We start from the raw sequence: 23,333 nt of genomic DNA, 5'->3' as shown, positions 1-23,333 counted from the left end.
CTATCTAATTGTGAGTCAAAAATACAATTTTTTTCCCCACTGAATATACGGTATATATTTTTGACTCACAAATACAGTTTAGTACTAAAACTACAGTGGGCGTTATTAGCATTGGAATATCCCCTTACGCTGGAGTGTTTGTATTGGCCTCCTTGCAGTGTTTTTCACACATCGCCTTAGGAGGAATTAATATGCATGTCATGCTATATGACGTTAGAGGGATCTGTCCTTGAGCATACACGCGTTATGTTGGGAAATTTTCTTTGTTAATCCGTCTTGCCTAACAAGCCTAGTGCTTCCATGATCACGTGACATTTAACTCCTTGCAGCTGTCAGTATATGTGGCGGAGAATCTTATAGCTAGAGAAATCCTATGGCAAATATACAATGCAAATTATGCCTCTAAATAAAGCCATTGTTAAATGATGGATTTAGATGGAGCCCCATTCATGCTTTCATTTCTAGTTTCTGGCCTTTTTATCACATCTAGAAATGATCTATTAATACATTGAAGTGGTTACTCTGAAAGCCTGCAGCCTTTCATAAAGACGCGACACGGTTATAGAAGGAATTTTTTTATGTTTGGAAAGTGTTCAGTCGGGCATTTAATGAGAGACAGCGCTTTACCACTGTGAGAAAAACAATGTCTCTCTGCTAGCTGGTCCTGGGCAAATGCCCCTGAAATGAGGCACAATCTATGTGTTTTATCATGCGTGCACCATTCTGCTCACAAAAAAACTGCAGCAGAAAAATACACGACAAAATGTGTATGTATGTGTGATATGTTCGATCACACATGCCCATAGACGGCTATGGCAACCCGGCGCTGGTATGGTGACACACACGTGGTTACATGGTGCAATTCTTTTGTTCCTTAAGCTAAATGTAGTATTTGACCTGTGACTTCAGTGCCATTAACTACATGGACATGCCACATATTAGTGGGTTAAAGCTGTACAATAAATTGAAAATTAGGCCTTTCCATTCAGTTTTTCAATAGGTCTTCCTTGCATAGTCAGACTCGTGCCGTGTTCCATAGTGGCAGAATGTAACTGTGCAAAAATCGCACAATATTATCATAATGTGCTCTAGGAATATTATATGTAGATGAAATATAGCAGTGATGCAGTTACTGGTAAAAGTAATATATTTGCATACTTCTTAATGCGTTTTTGCATTTTGTCCCACCTTATTTCTTGCCATTTGTACTTGCGTTTTATTTCCCACTGCTCAGGTCTGTACTGCAGCCACGTGAGGCTTTATTTATTCCCAGATAACCTGTTTAACTGATACATTTTGAAAGCTATTGAAAAAACGGATTGTTTTTACATGGTGCTAAAATGTGATTGTTTTAATCTGCCCCTCGCTGTCGTGTTATATGGCATTTGAGATCTTTTAGATTGAGAAACACTTGGGGGTCTTTGTAAACAGCTCTTGTCGTGCTTCCCTACATATTGATCATGCCAAGCAGTGCTTGGAGGGACATTTCTAATTTTTAACATCTACTTCTACAAAGCATCAAATTAATGATGTTAAGCTTACAATGAACTGAAATATTGAAGTGTAATAACAAGTTTATTAAAGGGCACCTACCACCACGAATCTACCTATAAAGGTAGATCGGGTGGTAGGTGGATGTATGGGACGTGAGGATAGCTCTTTTTAGAGCTAATCCTCACGTCCCCGCTAGCGTAGTATAAACTTTATTGCCCTAATATGTTAATTTAATTAAGCGGCTACCGGGGCGTGGAGTAGCCGGACACGAGGCTACACGGCGCGGCTACTCCACGCCCCAGTAGCTGCTTTCCCCCGCCTACCCTGTGATCTTCGGCGCGCAGCTGCCAGGAGCTGCGCGCCGAAGATCACAGGGTAGGCGGGGCAAAGCAGCTACTGGGGCGTGGAGTAGCCGCGCCGTGTAGCCTCGTGTCCGGCTACTCCACGCCCCGGTAGCCGCTTAATTAAATTAACATATTAGGGCAATAAAGTTTATACTACGCTAGCGGGGACGTGAGGATTAGCTCTAAAAAGAGCTATCCTCACGTCCCATACATCCACCTACCACCCGATCTACCTTTATAGGTAGATTCGTGGTGGTAGGTTCCCTTTAAAGTGAAGCTCTAGGAGCTGCAGTAAATTGAATAAACAAGCCACAATATTGAACCACAAGGCTTCCCATAGGGGAGGTAAAGTGAATAGAGGCATGTTAAACTTTATGTACACATTTTGGTCTGTGACTTTTATTTTTTTTTATTATTTTGTGCTAATTATTACTTTGTGTTTTGTATACAGGTGCACAATTATATTGGCTAGAGCAGATAATTATTGATTTATGTTGAAATAATGTTTATTATTTTGGAATAGCTCATAATTGGTCTAAATGTTAATTGGAAAGTAAAAATGTGCAATAGAATGTTAATATAGAATTGCAAAATGTCCATGTGATCCCCAGGAAGCAGGAAGCAGGACTCAGGACTTCATGTGAAGTACCATGTCCTGCCTGTTTCAGCGGATGGATGGGAGGGGGCCGTCCAATCATTACTTTATGCTTGCCCCCTCTGTGATGACTGCTCTCATGTCAGTGGTTTGAGAGGTATTCAGTAACTTAACCTACAAGTACAACACCCTGTAATGCGGTGACGCACCCTTGTAGAGCTGTGTTGAATGGCTTTGGGAATGTTCACATGCTGCAGATTTGTTGCAGCCCTTTAGGCCACTCAGACTAGGTTCCATGTATGAAAATGAGTTTCATGGGTTCTTACAAACTTCTCACAAGTGAGATCTGTACCAGAGATCTTTTGAGGGATAGGTTGGGGGATTCCTGTTATGCCGCCAGAGGAGATTCACCAGGTAATCTCATAATGCATGTGGAGAGAATAGAACAATTGGATGTATTTCAATTTTAATATTGATATTCCTAAAATTTGGTGACGTCAACCTGCACTATTGAAAACACTCTCATATTTTGGTATTTCTTTGTGCTATATCAAACTATTTCTTATATCACCAAATCTATTTTATTTCAACAACTTTTCCATTATATAAAACAGAATACCACGTGGGAAGATAATGGTTGCTTTAGCAGTCTTATTTTGGGATGCTAGTGTGCAGCCTTATCACAGTTGTAAAGCATTGTTACAGTTTACTACATATGACCCTAATATGACCCTTGTATTTCAGACTCGGCTGCCGGCATGGGGAAACTTTTTACAAAAATTCTTGTTTTGTACTATGTATTTATTTCTTAAATTGTGCATATTTCCAGCCTTAGTGATAAACCCACGATAGAGCCAGGTCTTTGTGGGATAACACCAGTGGTGGGAATACATTGTCGAAAATGTAATTTTTCGTAGAAGCTGGTGGTTTATTGTATTTTTTGTGGAGAAGCAACAGTGGGGAAGATTTACACACTGACATATTGGTATATGACCTCACTGGCAGAGTCTGCTCTTCTTTTAGCTTCTTATGACCTGTTTTTTTTTTTTTTTTTTTTTTTTTTTTTTTTAAGGGCTTTTAAAATTATGCAAATGAGCCTGAGGGGATATTTTAAGCCTTTTATTCTTAAAACAAGGGTATAGAAAGCTTAAAGAAAAGTAAATCCTGCTAGAGGGGGCACACACTTCCTTGTATGAGTGTTTAGTCCTTGATCTTGGTAGTAAATTTCCTTCAAAGACTGAAGCTTAAAGTCTTAAGCTACAAAAGTACAGGCAGACCCCGGGTTACATACAAGATAAGTTCTGGAGGTTTGTTCTTAAGTTGAATTTGTATGCAAGTCGAAACTTTATATTTTAGAATTGTAACCCCAGACAAAAATGTTTTTGGTCTCTGTGACAATTGGATTTTAAAAAATGTTGGATTGTCATAAGAACCAGGATAATCAACGAAGCTTCATTGCAGACACCTTTGATAACTGTTATATCTGTTTATTGTAGCCTAAGGCTAAAGTACAGTAAATTACTAACATCCAGAGGTCCGTTTTGTAGCTAGGGGTCGTCTGTAAATCGGGTGTTCTTAAGTAGGGGACCGCCTGTATATGTATTTGGGTAAAATTTTCCTGCTTTTCACCCCATTTGCTGTGCATCAAAAAACTTTCTTAAACCCTAGATAAATTTGGTGCAAGGCATTTTAGACTATTTTAGTTGTAAATTAAGATTTTAAACAGATGGATAATTGCCTCTCCGCAGAGCAGGCAGTTGGCATGAGCTGGTGTTTTTTCTTTTATGAAGATCCTCACACAGTGGTATCAGTATTGGTGCATTTGTCATTCATTGCATTGTTCTCAAATTGTAGTTCATGCCAAGACTAAGGGAAACTCATTGCCTAAAACACGTAAGCTTTGTGGTTCTGGTTTTCTATCTGATTTTTGTAGTTGGAATTTAATTGCTGGGGCAATTTTTTCATTTGGTTATTTATTATTTATTGATGGGGGGGGGGGTTGTGGCAGAGATCTTTTGGTTTATGGGACCCTTTTTGTTTCATAATAATAGCCTCTGTACCAAAAAACACCACTACGAAACTTAAATTTATCATAAGCTGGGATTTATTGTTAATTGTACAGCTTTATAGGCTAGTGGGAATAGACCTTCAAGGACATGTCTAGTTCACAATGTCATCCAAATAAATGTAAATTTATGGGGATTTCTCTGCTACTGTGTTTTCCCGAAAAATAAGAGTGTCTTATATTAATTTTTGCTCTTAAAGAGACACTAGTTCTTATTTTTCAGGGGATGTTTTATTTTTCTGTGAACAAGGATTCACATTTATTTTTTATTTCGCATCTATTTTCATATTCAACAATCTATGGTACATTTACCAATCCTATTATTGAACAAAAACCTTTTCTTTTTTTTATTTCTTTTTTTATTTTATCAAAGACCACAGCTTCATGCAGTAGGCAGGCTGTGCATACTGACACCGTTGAAAGGAATAGCAGGGACAGTGAAACGCAAATTGACGATGATGTAGCCCATCGCACTTGGGAGCCGGGTGTAGCAAGGGATTCATCATCGTCAGGCGAAGAGAGTGTCAACTTGCGCATCAGGCAGCAAGTCACTACTGCACAAATCCCGATTCGCAGGTCCAAGTAAGCAGTGGCACAGGGGCTCAGCGAGGCAGCGGCGGTAGTAGTGCAGAGTGTTGGCAGTAAAATCACCATCTCGGCGGTGTGGCAGTTTTTTTGTTAAGACACCAGAGGAGCCAAGCGTGTGTATATGTAGAATCTGCGGGCAAAAAGTGAAGCAATACCATGTACACAACTTTTCTAACTCTCAAAATTCAGAATTTCTTGTGACTCCATTTGTATTAGAATAATTGGCCCCAACATATCATGTATAGAAACGGCACATTCTTCTTGTCCAGGTAGCTGCTCATAGTGGAACTGTAAGTGATTTTATCCCATGAATTCTTCACCGATGTCACAACCTCTTGCAGTATCTAAATGATCTACTAATGCATGGATTGGGGTGGGGGTATAGGATTGACTGCTTATAGGTCTTATTTTCAGGGGCTGTCTTATTTTAACAGAAACTGGGTATATACATCAGAAATTTAAAAGAAACCTACCATTTGATTTGATGCATTATGAAGCAAATATACCTTGAGAATGCGGTAGCTACACTGATGTAGCATCATATCTTGGTTAATCTCTGAGCTGAGTGGTTTTGCTAAAAAAAAACAATTATAACATTCAGGACCTTGGAAAAGCTGGGTCAGACTGGCTGACATAAACACATTAAACATGGAAGCTTGTTTTTACAAATGGAGGTTAGTCAAGACATGACTAATCAATGTGAGCTGGATCACTCATACACAGTGGCTGGGGGATAGTGCAGCAATTGTTTATTCAGCCTTCAGGTGCAGGGATTATATCATCCTCTCCTGCAGAGAATAACTTGTGTGCTAGGAGAAGTGCTGAAGCAGCCATATATGAGCGACAGAGCTTCATTTTCATAATGTTATATCTATTTTATCAGCAAAACCACTCAGCACAGGGATTAGTGTAGCTACAGTATTCTCAAGGTATGTTTTCTTCATAATGCATCAAATCAAATGGTAGGTTTTCTTTAAAGGAAACCTACCAGGAAGAATCTTCCATCAGTTCTACTTCCGATGGTGATTCCTCATGGTAGGTTTCCTTTAAAGAGTCGGTGTACACTGAGATTTAGTAACACTTCTAACACCGAGCTTTATGTAAAATACTTTACTGCTGGTTCAAAAAATGACTTGCAATTGAATTACATTACAAGGGAGAGGAGATATTCAAGACAAATCTAGTAAGAAGGATCTCACAGCACACTCTGACTAAGAAGAATAGGTGGTGAAGTAAGAGTGGATTGGTTAATCAATATCCATATCAATATATACTTGAGCTTCATTTTAACTTAATTGATCTTAAAAGTAACATAGCGCAGCTAGTCCAGTTTGATTTTATTATTAATATTTCTGCATATTCTTGAGTACTTGGATCACACTAGTGTTTTAGGTCCAACATGTGATACATGGGAAAGATTACAAGCCGACCTGTGTCAGGCAGAAGATTCAATGAACCTATAACATTACTGCATATTTATGTTTATTCTGTCATCAATCTATGCACCTGGTCAGTATAGTACTAGTATATACACAATCACTGCATCTATGATATTTATGCATGGTGAAGTCAGCAGTCTATTCAGATAATGGGAGAATTTATCAAATGCTGGTGCATGATGCACCCCTCCCCTCCTCTGCATCGGATATATCAGGTGGCTCCGGTTTCCTGATGTATCTGGCTGGTGGATGCGCTGTTATACAATTCCTGAACAGCATAGGCCAGTGGTGGCGAACCTATGGCACGGTTGCCAGAGGTGGCACTCGGAGCCCTTTCTGTGGGCACCTGGGCCATCACCCCAGCACACCAGAGCGTACTCAAAGAATCTTCTTGCAGTTCCAAGCAACTTAAAAGATGCTGCTTTCAGTCATATTTTGATACTTACTTTGCTACTTGGGACTGTAGGAAGAGGGAGAATGAGTGGACAGGGTCTAATTATTTTTGGAGGACCTCCTGCTTGCCCCACGATTCTCTGTGTACAGAGGGACATCTTTCTACTGTGTTGCTGTCCTCAGGAGGCCAAAATAATTGAAAGTTGTTGAACAGGGAGCAATAAGTTACTGTTTTAATTTTTGGTGGGCACCTTGCGATAAATAAGCAGGGTTTTGGGTTGCAGCTTGGGCACTTGGACTCTAAAAGGTTCGCCATCACTGGCATAGGCTATAAGCTAGTTTGAAGGTGCGGAGCGGAAATGCCTTGTGCTGGCCCCTTTACACGCTCCTCCCCCCCCCCCTACAGCCACTTGATGTGGAGATCAAGTGGCTTGAGAGCTAGTTTGGTGACTAGTTTTGCAAATCTGTGACTTTGCCCCAGTATATGTAAATATGGAATAATGCCAATAAACGGACTACAAAGCTTTTTCAATGACCTGTAACATCTTCTAACGTCTTGCTATGTGTTGGTATGGAAATGTACTTATGCAGGTTTGTGCTCATGTGTATTGTATAGATGTGTAGAATTCTACAGTGAAGGTCTCTTGGTTTCTAGAAAGTAGCCCGTTTTCGCTTTTTAGTGGCATCTGTCCATAAGGAAGTAATTTCAAGCCCTTCTAGTCAGAAATGGTCTGAGTGCTATCTTGTGTTCCCCTCTGAAGATTGATGGGAAACTATGCAGAAAAAAATCAATTGAAATGCATGTCCAAACATTTTATGTGCTGATTCTAAGAGGCCTGATGTGCAGTCTGGTAGCTCAGTGTCATTTGATATAGAGAGGAGGAAATCTGAACAGGTAGATGCAGATTTTCCATTTACTTTCTTTTATTTGGCATTTTTGTATAATGTTTATTTACTTTTACTATGTTTTAACCCCTTAAGGACGCAGCCTGTTTGCAGGTTAAGGCTTGCAACTTTTTTTTGAAATTTGACCAGTGTCTCTTCCTGTGGTAATAACTTTTGAACGCTGTTACTTATCAAAGCGATTCTGAGATTGTTTTTTCCCCACATGTTGTACTTCATTTTAGTGGTAAATTTTGGCTGATAAGTTTTGCGTTTATTTACAAAAAAAGGAAAAAAATGATGAATTTTTAGAAAAATTTGCCATTTTCGAAATTCTAAATCACCACGTTTTCAGGCAGATAGATTTACCACCTAAATAACTTGCAGAATAACATTTCCCATTTGTCTACTTTACATTTTCATAATTTTTGAAATGTTTGGATAATTTATTTTGACGTCACACGGCCTACAAATCGAATAGCGATTTTCCGTATTTTCGGAATTGACTATTTTGGGGATAAATACAGTTTGAAATAAAATTTTACATATTTAGCATCAAAACCCCCTATATAACCAACCCATTTTCAAATCTGCACCCCTCAAACTATCAGAAACAGCATTTACAAAATTTTTGAGGTCATGAGTAGAAAAGCATCAATTCTGTACTGGATTTTTTACTTTTTTTTTTTTCGTGTTCACCGTATATCCTAATAATCCTGTTATCTTTATTCTATGGGTCGATACGATTACGGGGATACCAGACATGAATATTTTTTCTTATGTTTTACTAAATTTGCCAAATAAAACCCTAATGTGGGGAAAAATCTATCATTTTTGCATCGCTGTCTTCCAAGTGGCATAACATTGTTACGTTTTTGGCTACAGAGCTGGTCGATGGCTTGTTTTTTGCGGGACATGTTGTTCTTTGCAACAATATCATTCTGGAGTACATATGTTTTGTTGATCACTTTTTATTGCATTTTTAGTGGGATATAATAGGTAAAAATCATAATTTTTGGCGGGTTTTTAACGTTTTTTTTTTACGGCGTTCATCATATGGGTTCAATAGTTATTTAGTTTTATTCTATGGATTGTTACGGACGCGGTGATACTATATATGTGGGGTTTGTGTTATGATTTAGACTTTTTTGAGCGTTATATGTCTCTTTATATGTTTTGGGGCTTATGGGCATTTTTAGTGATTTATAAAGTAATTTTTTATTGAAAAACATTTTTTTTTAAATTTTTTTACATGATCCACCATGGGATATGAACAAGCAATCATCTGATTGCTTGTTCTTGATAATACTCTGCAATACTAATGTATTGCAGGGTATTATCAGTGCCAGCCTATGCAGATGCATAGGCTGACACTTTGCCTTTAAGATGACGTCACAGACGCCATCTTAAAGGTAAACCCTCCAGGCTTCTCTGGGGTCCCAATCGGACCCCAGAGGTGCCAAAACAGCGATCGGTCCCCCCGAAAACGGTGCGGGGGGGGGGGCGATCGTGGGGTAAAGACCCCCAGAAGGCATGTTAAATGCTGCGGTCGCGTTGACCGCGGCATTTAACGGGTTAAACACCCGCGATCGGAGCCCACTCCGACCGCGGGTGATAGCCGGGGATGTCAACGGTAGATTACCGTTGAAATCCCGCGGCTAACGCTGCCGGTTCGGCTGCTATACAGCGCTGAACCGGCATCGTCTCTGCGCAGTAGCTGTACTGCGCTGAGCGCTATTCGCGGGACTCAGCGCAGTACAGCTACGGCGCAGATTGCTAAGGAGTTAAAGGGTTTATTACACATTTTCAGCTTGACTCCACTTCTACCATCATGGATTCATGTTACCTTCACATATAGTAGTGATATTATAATTGGGATAAAAGCGGTAACTGTAAACCGTTAGGGAGCAGTGACTCACTTTGACTATCACAACTAGATGTCAGCGGCACAATGGACTTGACTGGGCTGAATTGTACTTTGTTTGTAGGCCCACATGCACCATTCTTAGGCTGCCCTTTAATTATGAGACTGTTTCAAGCTTTTCTGGTCTCTTATTATCCCTTGTGGACACCACCCACAGTATGGCATGAAACATTCATTCTATCTGGTGACACACACAGAAACATTGTAACGTTTTATGCTTTGTAATAATAATAATAATAATAATGCTGTTATTTATGTAGTGCACACAGATTACGCAGCGCTACACAGAGCTTGCCAAATCGGTCCAGTAGATAGAACCGTTAGAATATCCAATAGAGACATAAAATCTGTATATGTGTGCAGCTATATATAAGGTAGGATGACTTCTACTCACCACGATGCTTCTGCTTGTATCTTTCAGTGGGATCTGGTCTGTGACTCCTCATGGAAAGTTCATATAGCCAAGTTCTCTCTGGTCGTGGGGTTGATATTTGGATACTTGATTACAGGATGTATTGCTGACTGGTAAGTTTAGAAAATCTAACACTGCTTGAATTGTCTTGTCTTATGATATATTTTCCTGTCACTTCTTATTTTTGACACTAATTGGTTGAATAAATCCTAATTCTGTATAGATACATTGCTCACACTATCTTTGATTTAGAGCACACTCCAGAAATATAATCATGATTCACTATAAGCGAAAGGCCCAAAGTCTTGGGTTGCACTAGTTTGCAGAATGTATCTCTCATGTGCAGAGAACTGACATTCAATTACTAAATACAAGAATTTATTCACACTGTATTTTGTTTATTGGATGCGCCAAAGAAACAACCAAAGGTTCTCATAATAACAGTGTTGGCAAAAAAGGGTTTTTTTCTGTCCTCCAACAAGTGGTATAGATCAGGGATGCCACTGTAACAACTTGGTATTGGGTGATAATGCATCTTTAGTTCTCTTATTTTTATATAGTTGAGCTTCAATAACATCACAAGTCACAGTCAGGTGTGGCACAGTTTTTGAAAGAAAATGGGTCATTCCCTTAAATTTCTTCTGAACTTGACAGATTGCAGTGAAATGGGAAATGTGATCCTGGGTCCAACACCTGAACATTGAGCCAATTATCTGCTCTGGTTCACTGGTTAAATTCAATGTCTTAAGTCCTGATACCCAGGGGCATCCGTGAGTGCAGGGTCTTTGCACACCATGACAAACTGATGACCTTTTAGTTTAATACAGACTTGGCAGACCAACCGATATTGGTTGACAATGCACTTACCACAAAACTAATTTCTTAAAGACTATTGCATTGTTTTGTCAAATTGTTTACAAGTAATTGTTTTTATGTTGTGCTTAGTTATGGTTATAATTTTTGGGGTAATACAGAGAAGCTAGAAGTGTTACTTGCTGTTGCAGCAGAGACTATCTGTGGCCAGAGTATTCCCTGAGATATTTCCATGAAATAGATTAGCAGAGGGTTATTAGAAACCATGTAACAAATCTTCACTCGTGTCATAGTCTTTGCTCCCTTTTGACCTTGAAGATGTCCTTCATAATCTTAACATCAAATAGTTTTCCATCACTTGCTGGCCAGAGAAACAAGACTGCAGTTTTTTTCCTTGTACGCATATCTTTATGGTTACCAAGCAACCAGAAAATTACTCTACCTAGCAATAACAATGGATTTAACAAGAGCACAACATATCGCTTAAGTAAAAAATGCAAATAAACATGCTTTCCCTCCGCAGATTGCTATAAGGAATAGTCCCATCTAATAACCCGTAAGGAATGTCACTGAACCAAATGATTGTAGGCTCCTTACCATGAACCTGATCATTTCACTTCAAATTACAGCATCAGCCAATGTAATTGTGGAGGAGTCGGAGAGGAACATAATGAAGGAGGTTAAGACTTGTGTCACTGACATTGCCCCTCCCCCCCCCCCCCCCCAATATAAAGCCACAAACTATATTCTGGGAAGCAATGACTCCTATGAAATTTAGTAAACTGTTTTAAACATTAAATGAGTTTTCCATGTGAAGTAAATTATACTGTTCTTAATATAGCTAAACATTCAGAATAAATGCCCTCCCCTTCCCCTATCCACTACTCTGCTTCATCTGTGGATGGCAGCTGCAAGCATTTCCCATGTGTCTGGAGACCATTGGGAATTGGAAAAGCAGGGTAGTGCTACATTCACATCACATTCAAAAGAAAGTCGTGGTGGATACAATACAGTTGCATATGTCCCTCATTGGCTATACAGAACATATACACTCACCGGCCACTTTATTAGGTACACCATGCTAGTAACGGGTTGGACCCCCTTTTGCCTTCAGAACTGCCTCAATTCTTCATGGCATAGATTCAACAAGGTGCTGGAAGCATTCCTCATAGATTTTGGTCCATATTGACATGATGGCATCACACCGTTGCTGCAGATTTGTCGGCTGCACATCCATGATGCGAATCTCCCGTTCCACCACATCCCAAAGATGCTCTATTGGATTGAGATCTGGTGACTGTGGAGGCCATTTGAGTACAGTGAACTCATTGTCATGTTCAAGAAACCAGTCTGAGATGATTCCAGCTTTATGATATGGCGCATTATCCTGCTGAAAGTAGCCATCAGATGTTGGGTACATTGTGGTCATAAAGGGATGGACATGGTCAGCAACAATACTCAGGTAGGCTGTGGCGTTGCAACGATGCTCAATTGGTACCAAGGGGCCCAAAGAGTGCCAAGAAAATATTCCCCACACCATGACACAACCACCACCAGCCTGAACCGTTGATACAAGGCAGAATGGATCCATGCTTTCATTTTGTTGACGCCAAATTCTGACCCTACCATCCGAATGTCGCAGCAGAAATTGAGACTCATCAGACCAGGCAACGTTTTTCCAATCTTCTACTGTCCAATTTCGATGAGCTTGTGCAAATTGTAGCCTCAGTTTCCTGTTCTTAGCTGAAAGGAGTGGCAACCGGTGTGGTCTTCTGCTGCTGTAGCCCATCTGCCTCAAAGTTCGACGTGCTGTGCGTTCAGAGATGCTCTTCTGCCTACCTTGGTTGTAACGGGTGGCGATTTGAGTCACTGTTGCCTTTCTATCAGCTCGAACCAGTCTGCCCATTCTCCTCTGACCTCTGGCATCAACAAGGCATTTCCGCCCAAAGAACTGCCACTCACTGGATGTTTTTTCTTTTTCGAACCATTCTCTGTAAACCCTAGAGATGGTTGTGCGTGAAAATCCCAGTAGATCAGCAGTTTCTGAAATACTCAGACCAGCCCTTCTGGCACCAACAACCATGCCACGTTCAAAGGCACTCAAATCACCTTTCTTCCCCATACTGATGCTCGGTTTGAACTGCAGGAGATTGTCTTGACCATGTCTACATGCCTAAATGCACTGAGTTGCCACCATGTGATTGGCTGATTAGAAATTTAGTGTTAACGAGCAGTTGGACAGGTGTACCTAATAAAGTGGGCGGTGAGTGTACATGGCTAACCAGGAGGAAGCAGAAGTAGCTTGTTGTGTCTTTGAATCTGCTGTATGTTCTTTCCACTGTAGACTTAGATATAGTATTGTGGGAAAATATCCACTAAACTTTTCAATTGTTTAAATGCTCAATGCCCAGGAGTTCGTACTGACAGTAATCTACTGGTCTTCCAAAGGTAGAATAAGCTGAGATAAATATGACTAGAATACAAAATATTGTGCCTGTTTCTGTCAAGAGAACCTGTCAAGGTGATATGAGCCGGTGGTGTAGTGTCCCAAATTGCCCTGAGGAATTTTTATGTGGGCGCATTAAAAGAAAAAAAAAAGTTAGTCACCATGTACCTTGTTCTGTTTCACACCTTCTCTGTCCATCAAGTGAAGCCGAGTAGAACACCAGGTTATTTTCTCGGCTTCACTTGTCGGACTGCAGGAGGAGGTGCCACCGCCAGATCTGGAGATGAGTCCGATGTGCCTCATGTGCCTAAACCAGAGGTCCATAAGGACCTGTAGTTGGTTTAGGGTCCCAAATCAATCTGTCAGGTCCTCTTTAAAAACTTTTCAAAGGATAATTAGGGGCTACAGTGGAATGTAATAAAATGCCTGTGAGCCCTCTTATATAATGTGTTCTCCTAACTTCTGATGGACTTTTATGTTTCATAATTCGGCATCATTTTGATACCCCTGAGGAAGTCACCGAATAGGTGACGATACACGTGGGGTCTGCCTACCCCCCCCCCCTCTCTCTGCCTACACCTGCCTGCCTGCCTTGCTTTATTGTCTTATTCTACGAGAACATGGTACAAGCAGTCCCCGGGTTACATACAAGATAGGGTCTGCAGGTTTGTTCTTAAGTTGAATTTGTATGTAAGTCGGAACTATATATTTTATCATTGTAATCCAAGCCAGAACTTTTTTGGTCTCTGTGACAATTGGATTTTAAAAATGTTGGGTTGTTATAAGACTCAAGATTAACACTAAAGCTTCATTACAGACACCTGTGATAACTGTTACAGCTGTTTATTGTAGCCTACGACTAAAGCACAATAAATTACCAATATCCAAAGGTCCGTTTGTAACTAGGGGTCGTATGTAAGTCGAGTGTTCTTAAGTAGGGGATCGCCTGTATTGTATATGTTGGGCATGTAGGGATCGATGCATCAGAGCTTTGTTACATTGTTCAAATTGCACTTTTCATGCATCATTTTTTGCACTTTAGCTCTATATGGTTATTCATATTCTGGTCCTTATGGTTACTGTAGTTCTACTATTGGCAGACTGTAGTAGGGGGTTTCTTGGGCAACTTGGCCCTTGGCAGCTTTGTACACCCCTCTGGTGTACTTTTTAAGTGTTTTTATATTTATTGTTGTCTCGTCTTGATTTGTGTTTAAAATTGTTACTTATCCAATAAACATTTTTTGTTATTTCTGTCTAGCCTTGTGTACGCATCCCACCTTTTTCTTGTCTTGTTTGGATTTATAAAAAGCACTTCTTGCCTGTCCTAGTAAGAGGTTCTTTAGACCCCTATGTGTACCCGTCAATAAAAAAGGACCACTGCAGTAACTATTTCAACCAGATTGACAGCCTCTGTTGTATTTATTGTCGGCTACAGTTTTCCATACAGCTGTTGATGATACAAGCAACCAAACCATGTAAAATAATAATCTTTATATAGCGCCACCAAATTCCGCAGCACTTTACAAATCAAAGGGGTTTCTCATTTATAATGTCTGATCCGATGTTAAATATTCTGAAATGCATGTGCACACTGGGTGGTTCAGATACCCAACATTCACTATTTCGCACAGATCCTATTAATGACAATGGTGTCACCGCACAATAATAGGGATAAAAGTGTTAAAACACACTTAAATGGATCCTGGCCTGCTGATCTTAATTCTAGACTATTGGACTGTAACTTGAGTGGGTTGCATGAGCTCAGCCCTTTTTTTTTTTTTTTAATGGGACATCAGAAATCGATTCATTGAGATTAGGAGGTCTTTCTGTAGACAACATATAAAAATATGTATAATATATAGCCTTAAAACCACTTCAGACATTTTTTACTTCACAGCCTTCTGTGCAATCTTATTTATGGATATATGTTGTCTCCAATGGTAGAAGAACTGTATAAATGTGATTCCAGATATAAATTATTTCACAATGGGATGGAGTATAATTTGGGATGTATGTGAATATTTTGTTAAGCTACATGTCATATTTTGTACATTCAGGTACATGTTAAATGTTTTGCACCGCATATATGTTCTTTTCTAAATATTGATTATATTTCTCTTACATTTTCACAGGATCGGCCGACGTCTTGTGCTGCTGTTTTCTGTAATCTTCAATCTGATTTTTGGACTTTCTGTGGCACTTTCGGTTAATGTGACAATGTTCAGCACTCTCAGGTTTTTTGAAGGATTTTGTCTTGCTGGTATATTCCTCTGCTTATATGCACTTCGTGAGTATCTCCAAGTATATTCTGTATGTATTTCTAAGTTAAACAAATGTCTTTGTTTGCCTTCACAACATGTACTAGCTGAAAATGTACACATAATAAGAGTTCTTGATGTGCATTTCTGAAAGCGGTATTCTAGATTTTGAAAACTGATTACCTGTCTTCAGCATAGGTGTTCAATATCACGCTAGAGGAAGGGGGGACAGACTCTGGCACCCCTGCCAAACAGCTGAAGTGGTTGTGGCGCTCTGGCAAGTACTGCTTTCACTCCACAGGCCATTGATCATTGATGTCACCACAGTTTTCATTCTTTTGTGACAGATGCCTGTAAATTAACGCAATTTTATTGGGGAGATTTTACCAGAAGGCATCAATGTTACATGTGTACAAATAAAACTGCACAAAGAAAACACACATTTCCTGAAATTATCAACACAGGAAAAGTTTATTAAGTCGCCATCCAATACTGCTACACAGAACTACAAAGTGATCTCAAAATTTTTGATGCAAAGAGGAGATTTGGTAGATACTACAAACATTTTTCTAAGAATTTATCAAAGGGGAGTATCACTATGCACTCATAACTTATCGTACAGTGTTAGAGATTAGGCACCACCCCTTCCCCCAACTCCTAACATCAAGTTTTAAGTTTATTCTAATTTTGGAGGAAGAACAGCATAAGATGCTTATGAATTGTTATATTATGGAATGCATGAATCCTTTTTTTTTTTTTTTTTTTTTTAAGGAGGACATATCAGGAATTATTTCCATGTACACTTGCTTACTTTCCTGTTTACTGTGTCTTTTTACAGTAAGGACCTGTTCTTTTAGCATCTGCTAAAATGAATTTTCCTGGGGAGAAAACTCGGAAGTGACTTTTTATTGTGTTTGCAGATCCAGGGTTGGTGATGACCGCATTGTCTCTGTAGAGTACAGATGTTGTGTACTTGAGGCTCACAATGTCACTGCTTCCTGTGCTGGTTTGTTAGTGAAGTGTGCCCTTTAGAGCTTGACTGTCTCAGCGCTGTAAAAGAGCATGTTATAAAGTGGTTAGTAAGGAAAGTAAGACCTGAGAAGACCTTTTATATGTTTACAGTGCAAGGCTGTACATATAACCTTAACACAATTGGCCGATGACTTGGTAAATTGGCTAGACAGAAGTGAGTGAAGTAATGGAGGTATGAAATTCAAAGGAGCTCTGAAGGTGGCCTGTGATATCTGGCATAAATCATGTGAAGTGCAAGATTGGACAGATCCATGGATTGTGATAAAGTAATTAAATAAATTCACATTTATGGAATTTTGGAGTCAACACCTTACCAAGGCTGCAGGGTTTCTAAACCAAACTTCTGTCTTCAACGACAACTTCTCAGTTTCCCTAACCACAACTCCGATTCCAGCTCCACCAAAATGGTCTGTGATACCACGTGATTCCTTCCCAGTGCCTTATTCTTCATGAGCATAACATGGGCATAAAGTGCACAACCCATGCAGTCTGTCAAGCCTCAAGTTGACGAACCATAGAGTTCAATGAGCTCTTGAGTAACTGATGGAAACATTCATTGTTGCAGAAGGCGTGGGCATTAACTGTGGTTGGTTGAGCCTGAACCGATGAGGTGCAGGAAGCAGAAGAGCAGCCAGGAGAGGATTTATATATTTTTTTTGTTTGTTTTGGGGTCTCCAGTATTATCATCTATTATTATTGTTGTCTGTTCTGGAGTCTCTACTATTGTTGTCTGCTCTGAATGCTGCATTTGGTTTCTGGGGTGATATTTATTGCCTTTCTGTGGTATTTATAATTTCTGGGGTGGCATTTTGTGTTGTATTGTGGTTGTTGTTTAATCTAGGGTGCTGCTTACTGGTGAGGCCCCTTAAAGTTGAGTAGTATAAGAATACAGCCCTTTGAGCAATAAATATTGATCATCCCTTGCCTAGATCAGGAATAAAATAGACATTTAAAGGAAATTTCATAACTTTTCATAAATTATTATATATTTGTGCATTTGTTCCTGAGTCTGACTCCAATATAATGATCACCAACTCCCCACTTTGGTCAGCAATCTTTGTCATATACCTCAAATCATGTCATGCAATTTTTGTAGAATTTTTTTTTTTTTAATATTGAATGGGCTCCTTATTTTTATAAGACTTTGATGTTGCTAGCAACGTGCAATGGTCTCACAGAGAACATTTTATTAAGCATAGTAAAAGTGTTATATCTTATTCACATGCAAAACCCCTAACCACAGACCAACACAAATCAATACAAAAGCATTGAAAGACGGGAGCATCAAAAGCAGTTTTACATCCTCAATCGTAGATGTTTTGTTCTCTGCTCTGCACGGAAATATGACTTTCATATTTAATGTTTATAAAAGCACCAAAACACTCAGGGATGTAGGATGCGGCACTAAACCGTAAAATAGAAAAGTGCAGCTGACTGCTCTGCAAACATAGTTTGGCCTGTGACTTTTGTAGGACTTGCATACAGCTCAAAGTTGGACACTGCATAGCTAGACAGTCTTAAAGGGAACCTGTCTCCAGGAGCCCTTTTTCTGACTCCCCAATGTCCCCATAGAGAATAGTGTGCACATTGCCAAAGTGTTTCTATAATAAAACTGGCTTTTTCTGTTAATAAGAAAAGTTAAAGTTTACCTTTCTCTCTGCAGAGCAGCGTCCTGTGTCCCATGCTAGTGGCCAGTGATGTGTGGTTTCCCCCACCCACCGAAAACCAATTCTCTATTTCAAATATGAGGGATAAGCGTTTTTCTTTTTAATTGGAAAAAAATGCATTATGGAATGGTTTCCTGAGGGGTGTGGTGATGGTGGGAGACTGTTTCTCACTGGCCAATCCCATGGGACACTGCTCTGCAGAGAGAAAGGTATACTCTCAACTAAGTTTTCTTTTTATTGGAAAAAGACAGTTTTATTATAAAAACTCTTTGGCAATGTGCACGTTATTCTCTATGGAGGGCTTCTGATGATAGGGCTCCTTTTGAACCATGCCAGATTTATCATCGGTATCAGACTCTTCACTAAATCTGGTGCAGTGTAAGTCTAACTTAGTTACTGCAGAAAAACCTTTTTTTTTATCGCAATTCAGGTCAAGCCCATTTATGCCAAGGCTGCTCATAAGTTTAAGTTAGAACACACCCCAGTTGCAAAAGTGTCTAAAAACTGTCTGCAAACTTTTGATAAATTTGGTGCAAGGTGTTTTAACCAGACTTTTGGTACGAATTGTGACAGTATCACAAACAATGTTATGAATCTGTCCCCTTGACTTCTTTTTTTTATTGACTGTATTGAAAAAAAACAGTCGCCTAAATAAGGCTATAGACATTAATGTCTCAGTATGCAATTTGTGAAAATCACTGATCGTGTATGGATGTGGAAATCCTCCTCTACGGAAGGCCTTGGATTATGGTTTTTTGTGAGCTGTGATTTTACAATACTGAACACTTGGAGCACTCACATTCCTGTATGTGTCAAGACTCCTAAGATTGCTGGTGACATGCAAGGGAAAAGCTTTTTGGGTTACTTATTAAGCCAATTTATTGTAGTTTCGACCTAATTGCTTGTCCAGTGCATGTTTTCTATAGTAATTGTTGGGCAATTATACTGTCAGGCTTCTGATTCCACTGTGTGAAAGTAACCCCTTAAAAAGGCTGGAGAACACTTGCCTCCTAGAGAGACTAAACACTTTATATCTTACAGCTGTAATGCTCATAATGCTTACGGTACTGAAGATTTTATAAACATCCATGGACTAACTGTATCACTGTGTTTAGTCTTGCGGATCTTAATATGTTTGTGGTTGCGTTATATAAAAGGTTTAACTGTTACTACATGGAGAAATTTGTTTGCTTATATTCCCATCTCAATATTACATGTTATGATGGTTTCTTGGACAAATGCAGATTATTTAGAAGACAGTCTTTAGCTTTGGTCTTGACTTGTACATCTGCCCCACTGTGTGTAGGATTACACCCACTGTCTGAAATATGAGAACCCCAATAATCCCCCCAGTGAAACATACTCTTCTTTGATATGTGAATCAATTATCCCTTACCTTCTGAAATATTTTATTTATGGTGACAATATTTGGGGGTGATTTGTTTTCCTGGTTTGGTATTGTATTAGCTATTCAGGAGGGCTCTGTGCACATGTTGTGTAGAGGTTTATCTTAAGGCTAAAAACAAGCTTGAAGGCTTTTCTTTGTAAATTCTTAGACCTGACCTGTTCACCTGCGGGTCAGCTAGTATCTGACACACAGAATAGATGAGACACATCAGAGATAAGAGATGAGATCCATGAGATGGATATACAACACAATGACACTCTCAGCTCTGCTAACTGCACAAGTAACACACACACATTCAGCTCTGCTATAGGTCTCCCTCTCTGCTAAATGCCTTATCTGTCTGTAGCTTGAAGAGTAAGTCTCTCCACACTGCTTGCCGGACAGAAGTGCCTATATCTGAGCTGGTCTTGAAATACAGGGGGGAGTGGCAGATAGCAGGGAGCACTGAATCATGCAGACAAGAGAAGCTATTCATGAGTACAATCTACCATAGTCAAAAGATTTATGGTCGGATGCAGGGAAAATTTTAAACACAAAATTTGGTTGGAATTATATCTGTGAAATGCTGTATTTTTTAATAACAGTGAATCGGAGAATATGTTATTTTGTTATCCTAACTTTAAGAATCTTGTCTTTGTGGGAATATCCCTTTTAACCCCCTTAACGCTCTATATAAGGGATGTATGAAGAGGGCTCACAGGCTGAGTCCTCTTCATACATAGGTGGGGGTTTTTGCATAATGCATAAAACCCCCACGCTAATAACCGCGGTCGGTGCTAGCACCGATCGCGGCTATTAACCCCCCCCGTTGCCGGCGGCATTTAAAAGACGGTGGCGCGCGGGCGCCGCCATCTTTTTTCGATCGCCACGCCCCCGAACGTCATCGGGGGGCGGCGATCGGTTGCCATGGTAGCCTCGTGTCTTCTTTTGACACGAGGCTATCTGGCAGCTGCAGATTCGTTACTACGAGCCAGTGGCTCATTGTAATGAATGTGCTGCAAAAATGCCATATATTGCAATACAGAAGTATTGCAGTATATGGTAGCAGCGATCTGACCATCTAGGGTTAATGTACCCTAGATGGTCTAAAAGATAGTGAAGAAAAAAAAAGTTTAAAAAATAAAAAAAATTAATAAAATATTAAAAGTTCAAATCACCCCCCTTTCCCTAGAACGGATATAAAACATAATAAACAGTAAAAATCACAAACATATTAGGTATCGCCGCGTCCCAAAATGCCCGGTATATCAAAATATAAAAACGGTTACAGGCGGCGGTGACCTCCGAGGCGGGAAATGGCGCCCAAATGTCCGAAATGCGACTTTTTAAATAACATAAAAAATGAAATAAAAAATGATCAAAATGTCGCACAGACCTCAAAATGGTAGCAATGAAAACGTCGCCTCATTTCGCAAAAAATGACCCCTCACACATCTCCGTGCGCCAAAGTATGAAAAAGTTATTAGCGTCAGAAGATGGCAAAAAATGTTTTTCTTTTTTCTACACATTCGTTTAATTTTTGAAAATGTATTAAAACACAATAAAACCTATATAAATTTGGTATCACCGCGATCGCACCGAACCAAAGAATAAAGTAGGCGTGTTATTTGGAGCGAAGAGTGAAAGTCGTAAAAACTGAGCCCACAAGAACGTGACGCACGTGCGATTTTTTTCAATTTTTCCACATTTGGAATTTTTTTCCAGCTTCGCAGTACACGGCATATTCAAATAAATAACATTACGGGAAAGTAAAATTTGTTACGCACAAAATAAGCCCTCACACAGGTCTGTACACGGAAAAATGAAAAAGTTATGGATTTTTGAAGTTGGAGAGCGAGAAATGAGCCGAAAAACCCTCCGTCCTTAAGGGGTTAAATGACAGCAAGGCTGCAGTAACCTGGAATGGCCACCATATGGTGTATGGCGTTCTTACAAGGATAGCTCACCATACAGTGCTACTTCTGGTGGCTGTGGCTTTCTACCATCAGTTTGTCATTGGTTGTGTTTTGTATTTGAACATTTTCTGATACTGATAGCCTTACCTTATTGTCATTGTTGGACAGATGGGATTCCCCTATAAACATTACTTTGTTAGCAGATTCTAGATCTCTTGTGAAAATAAAAATTATAATGAGTGGTGCAGGAGAAGGTAATATCCATTGTAACCCCTTAACTCTTGTCACCTTCCTTCCAATGATCTATATCTAAAGTGAACCTTTTAAAGGGGTTGGTCACTTTATAAAAGGACAGGACAGAGGCCACCGGCACTTTCCACAAGAGGTTTTTTCTTTTTAATTGCATATAGCCAATGAGTATTTGGGAATAAAAGTTAACATTGCTTCACATTTACCAACCAGCATTCGAGTTTCCATTCCTCTTTTACTTTTCATATTTTGTAAAGGAACTTCTGACATTTCTAGTGTAACATGAGACTATGGGTACAATGCATTTCCCTGGTACATACATCAAACTTGGTTGGGAAACATATTTTCATACCTCAAAGCCATTTAACTCTATGGCTCCCATGTAATGGTGCTCATTTATTCATCTCTTGCCATCTCAGCACATTTTAAAGGGAAGTATAGAGTGGAGTCTTTATTAGGTTATAGTGGAAGGAATTGCTTTTGCTGCCGCTATGAAGGTTGCCTGAGATAGCAATTTCCTTGCATGCTGCTATTTTAATGGAGTAAATTGAAAAGTACATATGAAGTGAAAGCATAGCAAAAAAGTCTTGTTTTATTGCGCCTGTAAACTCTAAGCACTTGGGAGGATGCACCCTGCTGATAACTGTAATTCTAATGCTGAGGATTATGCACAGAAAGAACCTGGATCTCCCTTTATGGAATCGGTCAGGGATAGAGAACAGTTGGATAAATTGATAGGAGGCTTGATCGTTTTGATGCATATCTCCAATGTCAGTGATGGCAAGCAACATATTTATCGCAAAGTAGCAACACAGCAATTTAAGCAGTAAATTGCTACCTGCTCTACCACAGCCTGGAATGGTATCAGCGTCCTGAGAATACCATTACTGTGATAACTGGGCTGCCGGGGACTTCAGTGACATGCCTTAAAGGACATCTACCACCAGGATGAAGGATTGTAAACCAAGCACACCGGCATACTGATGTGTGCCCCCTCTGGCAGGATCTGCTCTTCTTTAAGCTACTTAGGACCTTGTTTTTAAGAAATAAAGGTTTTAAAAATTATGCAAATGAGCCAGAGGGGCTCCAGGTTCCATTGACATCTATGGAGCCTGGAGCCCCTCTGGCTCATTTTCATAAAAACACGGTCCTAAGAAGCTAAAGGAAAAGCAGAACCTGACAGAGGGAGCACACACCAGCATGTAAATGTGCTTGGTTTACAATCCTTCATCCTGGTGGTAGATGTCCTTTAAAGAGAACCCGTCATGCAAAATAACCCCCCTAAACTAAATATATTTTCATAAACTGCCATTAGAGAGCATTGCCTCTATCCCTTCATTGTCCCTCTACATGCCTGTAAACCTAAGCAATGAGGTCCTAAAGCTGTATGCAAATGACCTGTGAAATGTCCAATGAAGCATTAGCATAT

General features: G+C 39.7%; 1 protein-coding gene across 1 annotated transcript in view; it reads left to right on the top strand.

Moving 5' to 3' along the window:
- Positions 1-23,333, top strand: part of SLC22A23 (solute carrier family 22 member 23) — an 86,243-nt gene that overhangs the window by 24,126 nt on the left and 38,784 nt on the right. Inside the window, exons 2-3 of the mRNA XM_072152498.1 lie at positions 10,146-10,249; positions 15,528-15,682. Of these exons, the coding sequence (XP_072008599.1) occupies positions 10,146-10,249; positions 15,528-15,682 (259 nt within the window). The remainder of the gene's footprint in view (positions 1-10,145; positions 10,250-15,527; positions 15,683-23,333) is intronic.

This window comes from Engystomops pustulosus, chromosome 5 (genome assembly GCF_040894005.1).
Source record: "Engystomops pustulosus chromosome 5, aEngPut4.maternal, whole genome shotgun sequence".
Taxonomy (NCBI): domain Eukaryota; kingdom Metazoa; phylum Chordata; class Amphibia; order Anura; family Leptodactylidae; genus Engystomops; species Engystomops pustulosus.
The sequence above is the reverse complement of the archived record's forward strand: the minus strand, read 5'-3'. Positions and strand labels throughout refer to the sequence as shown.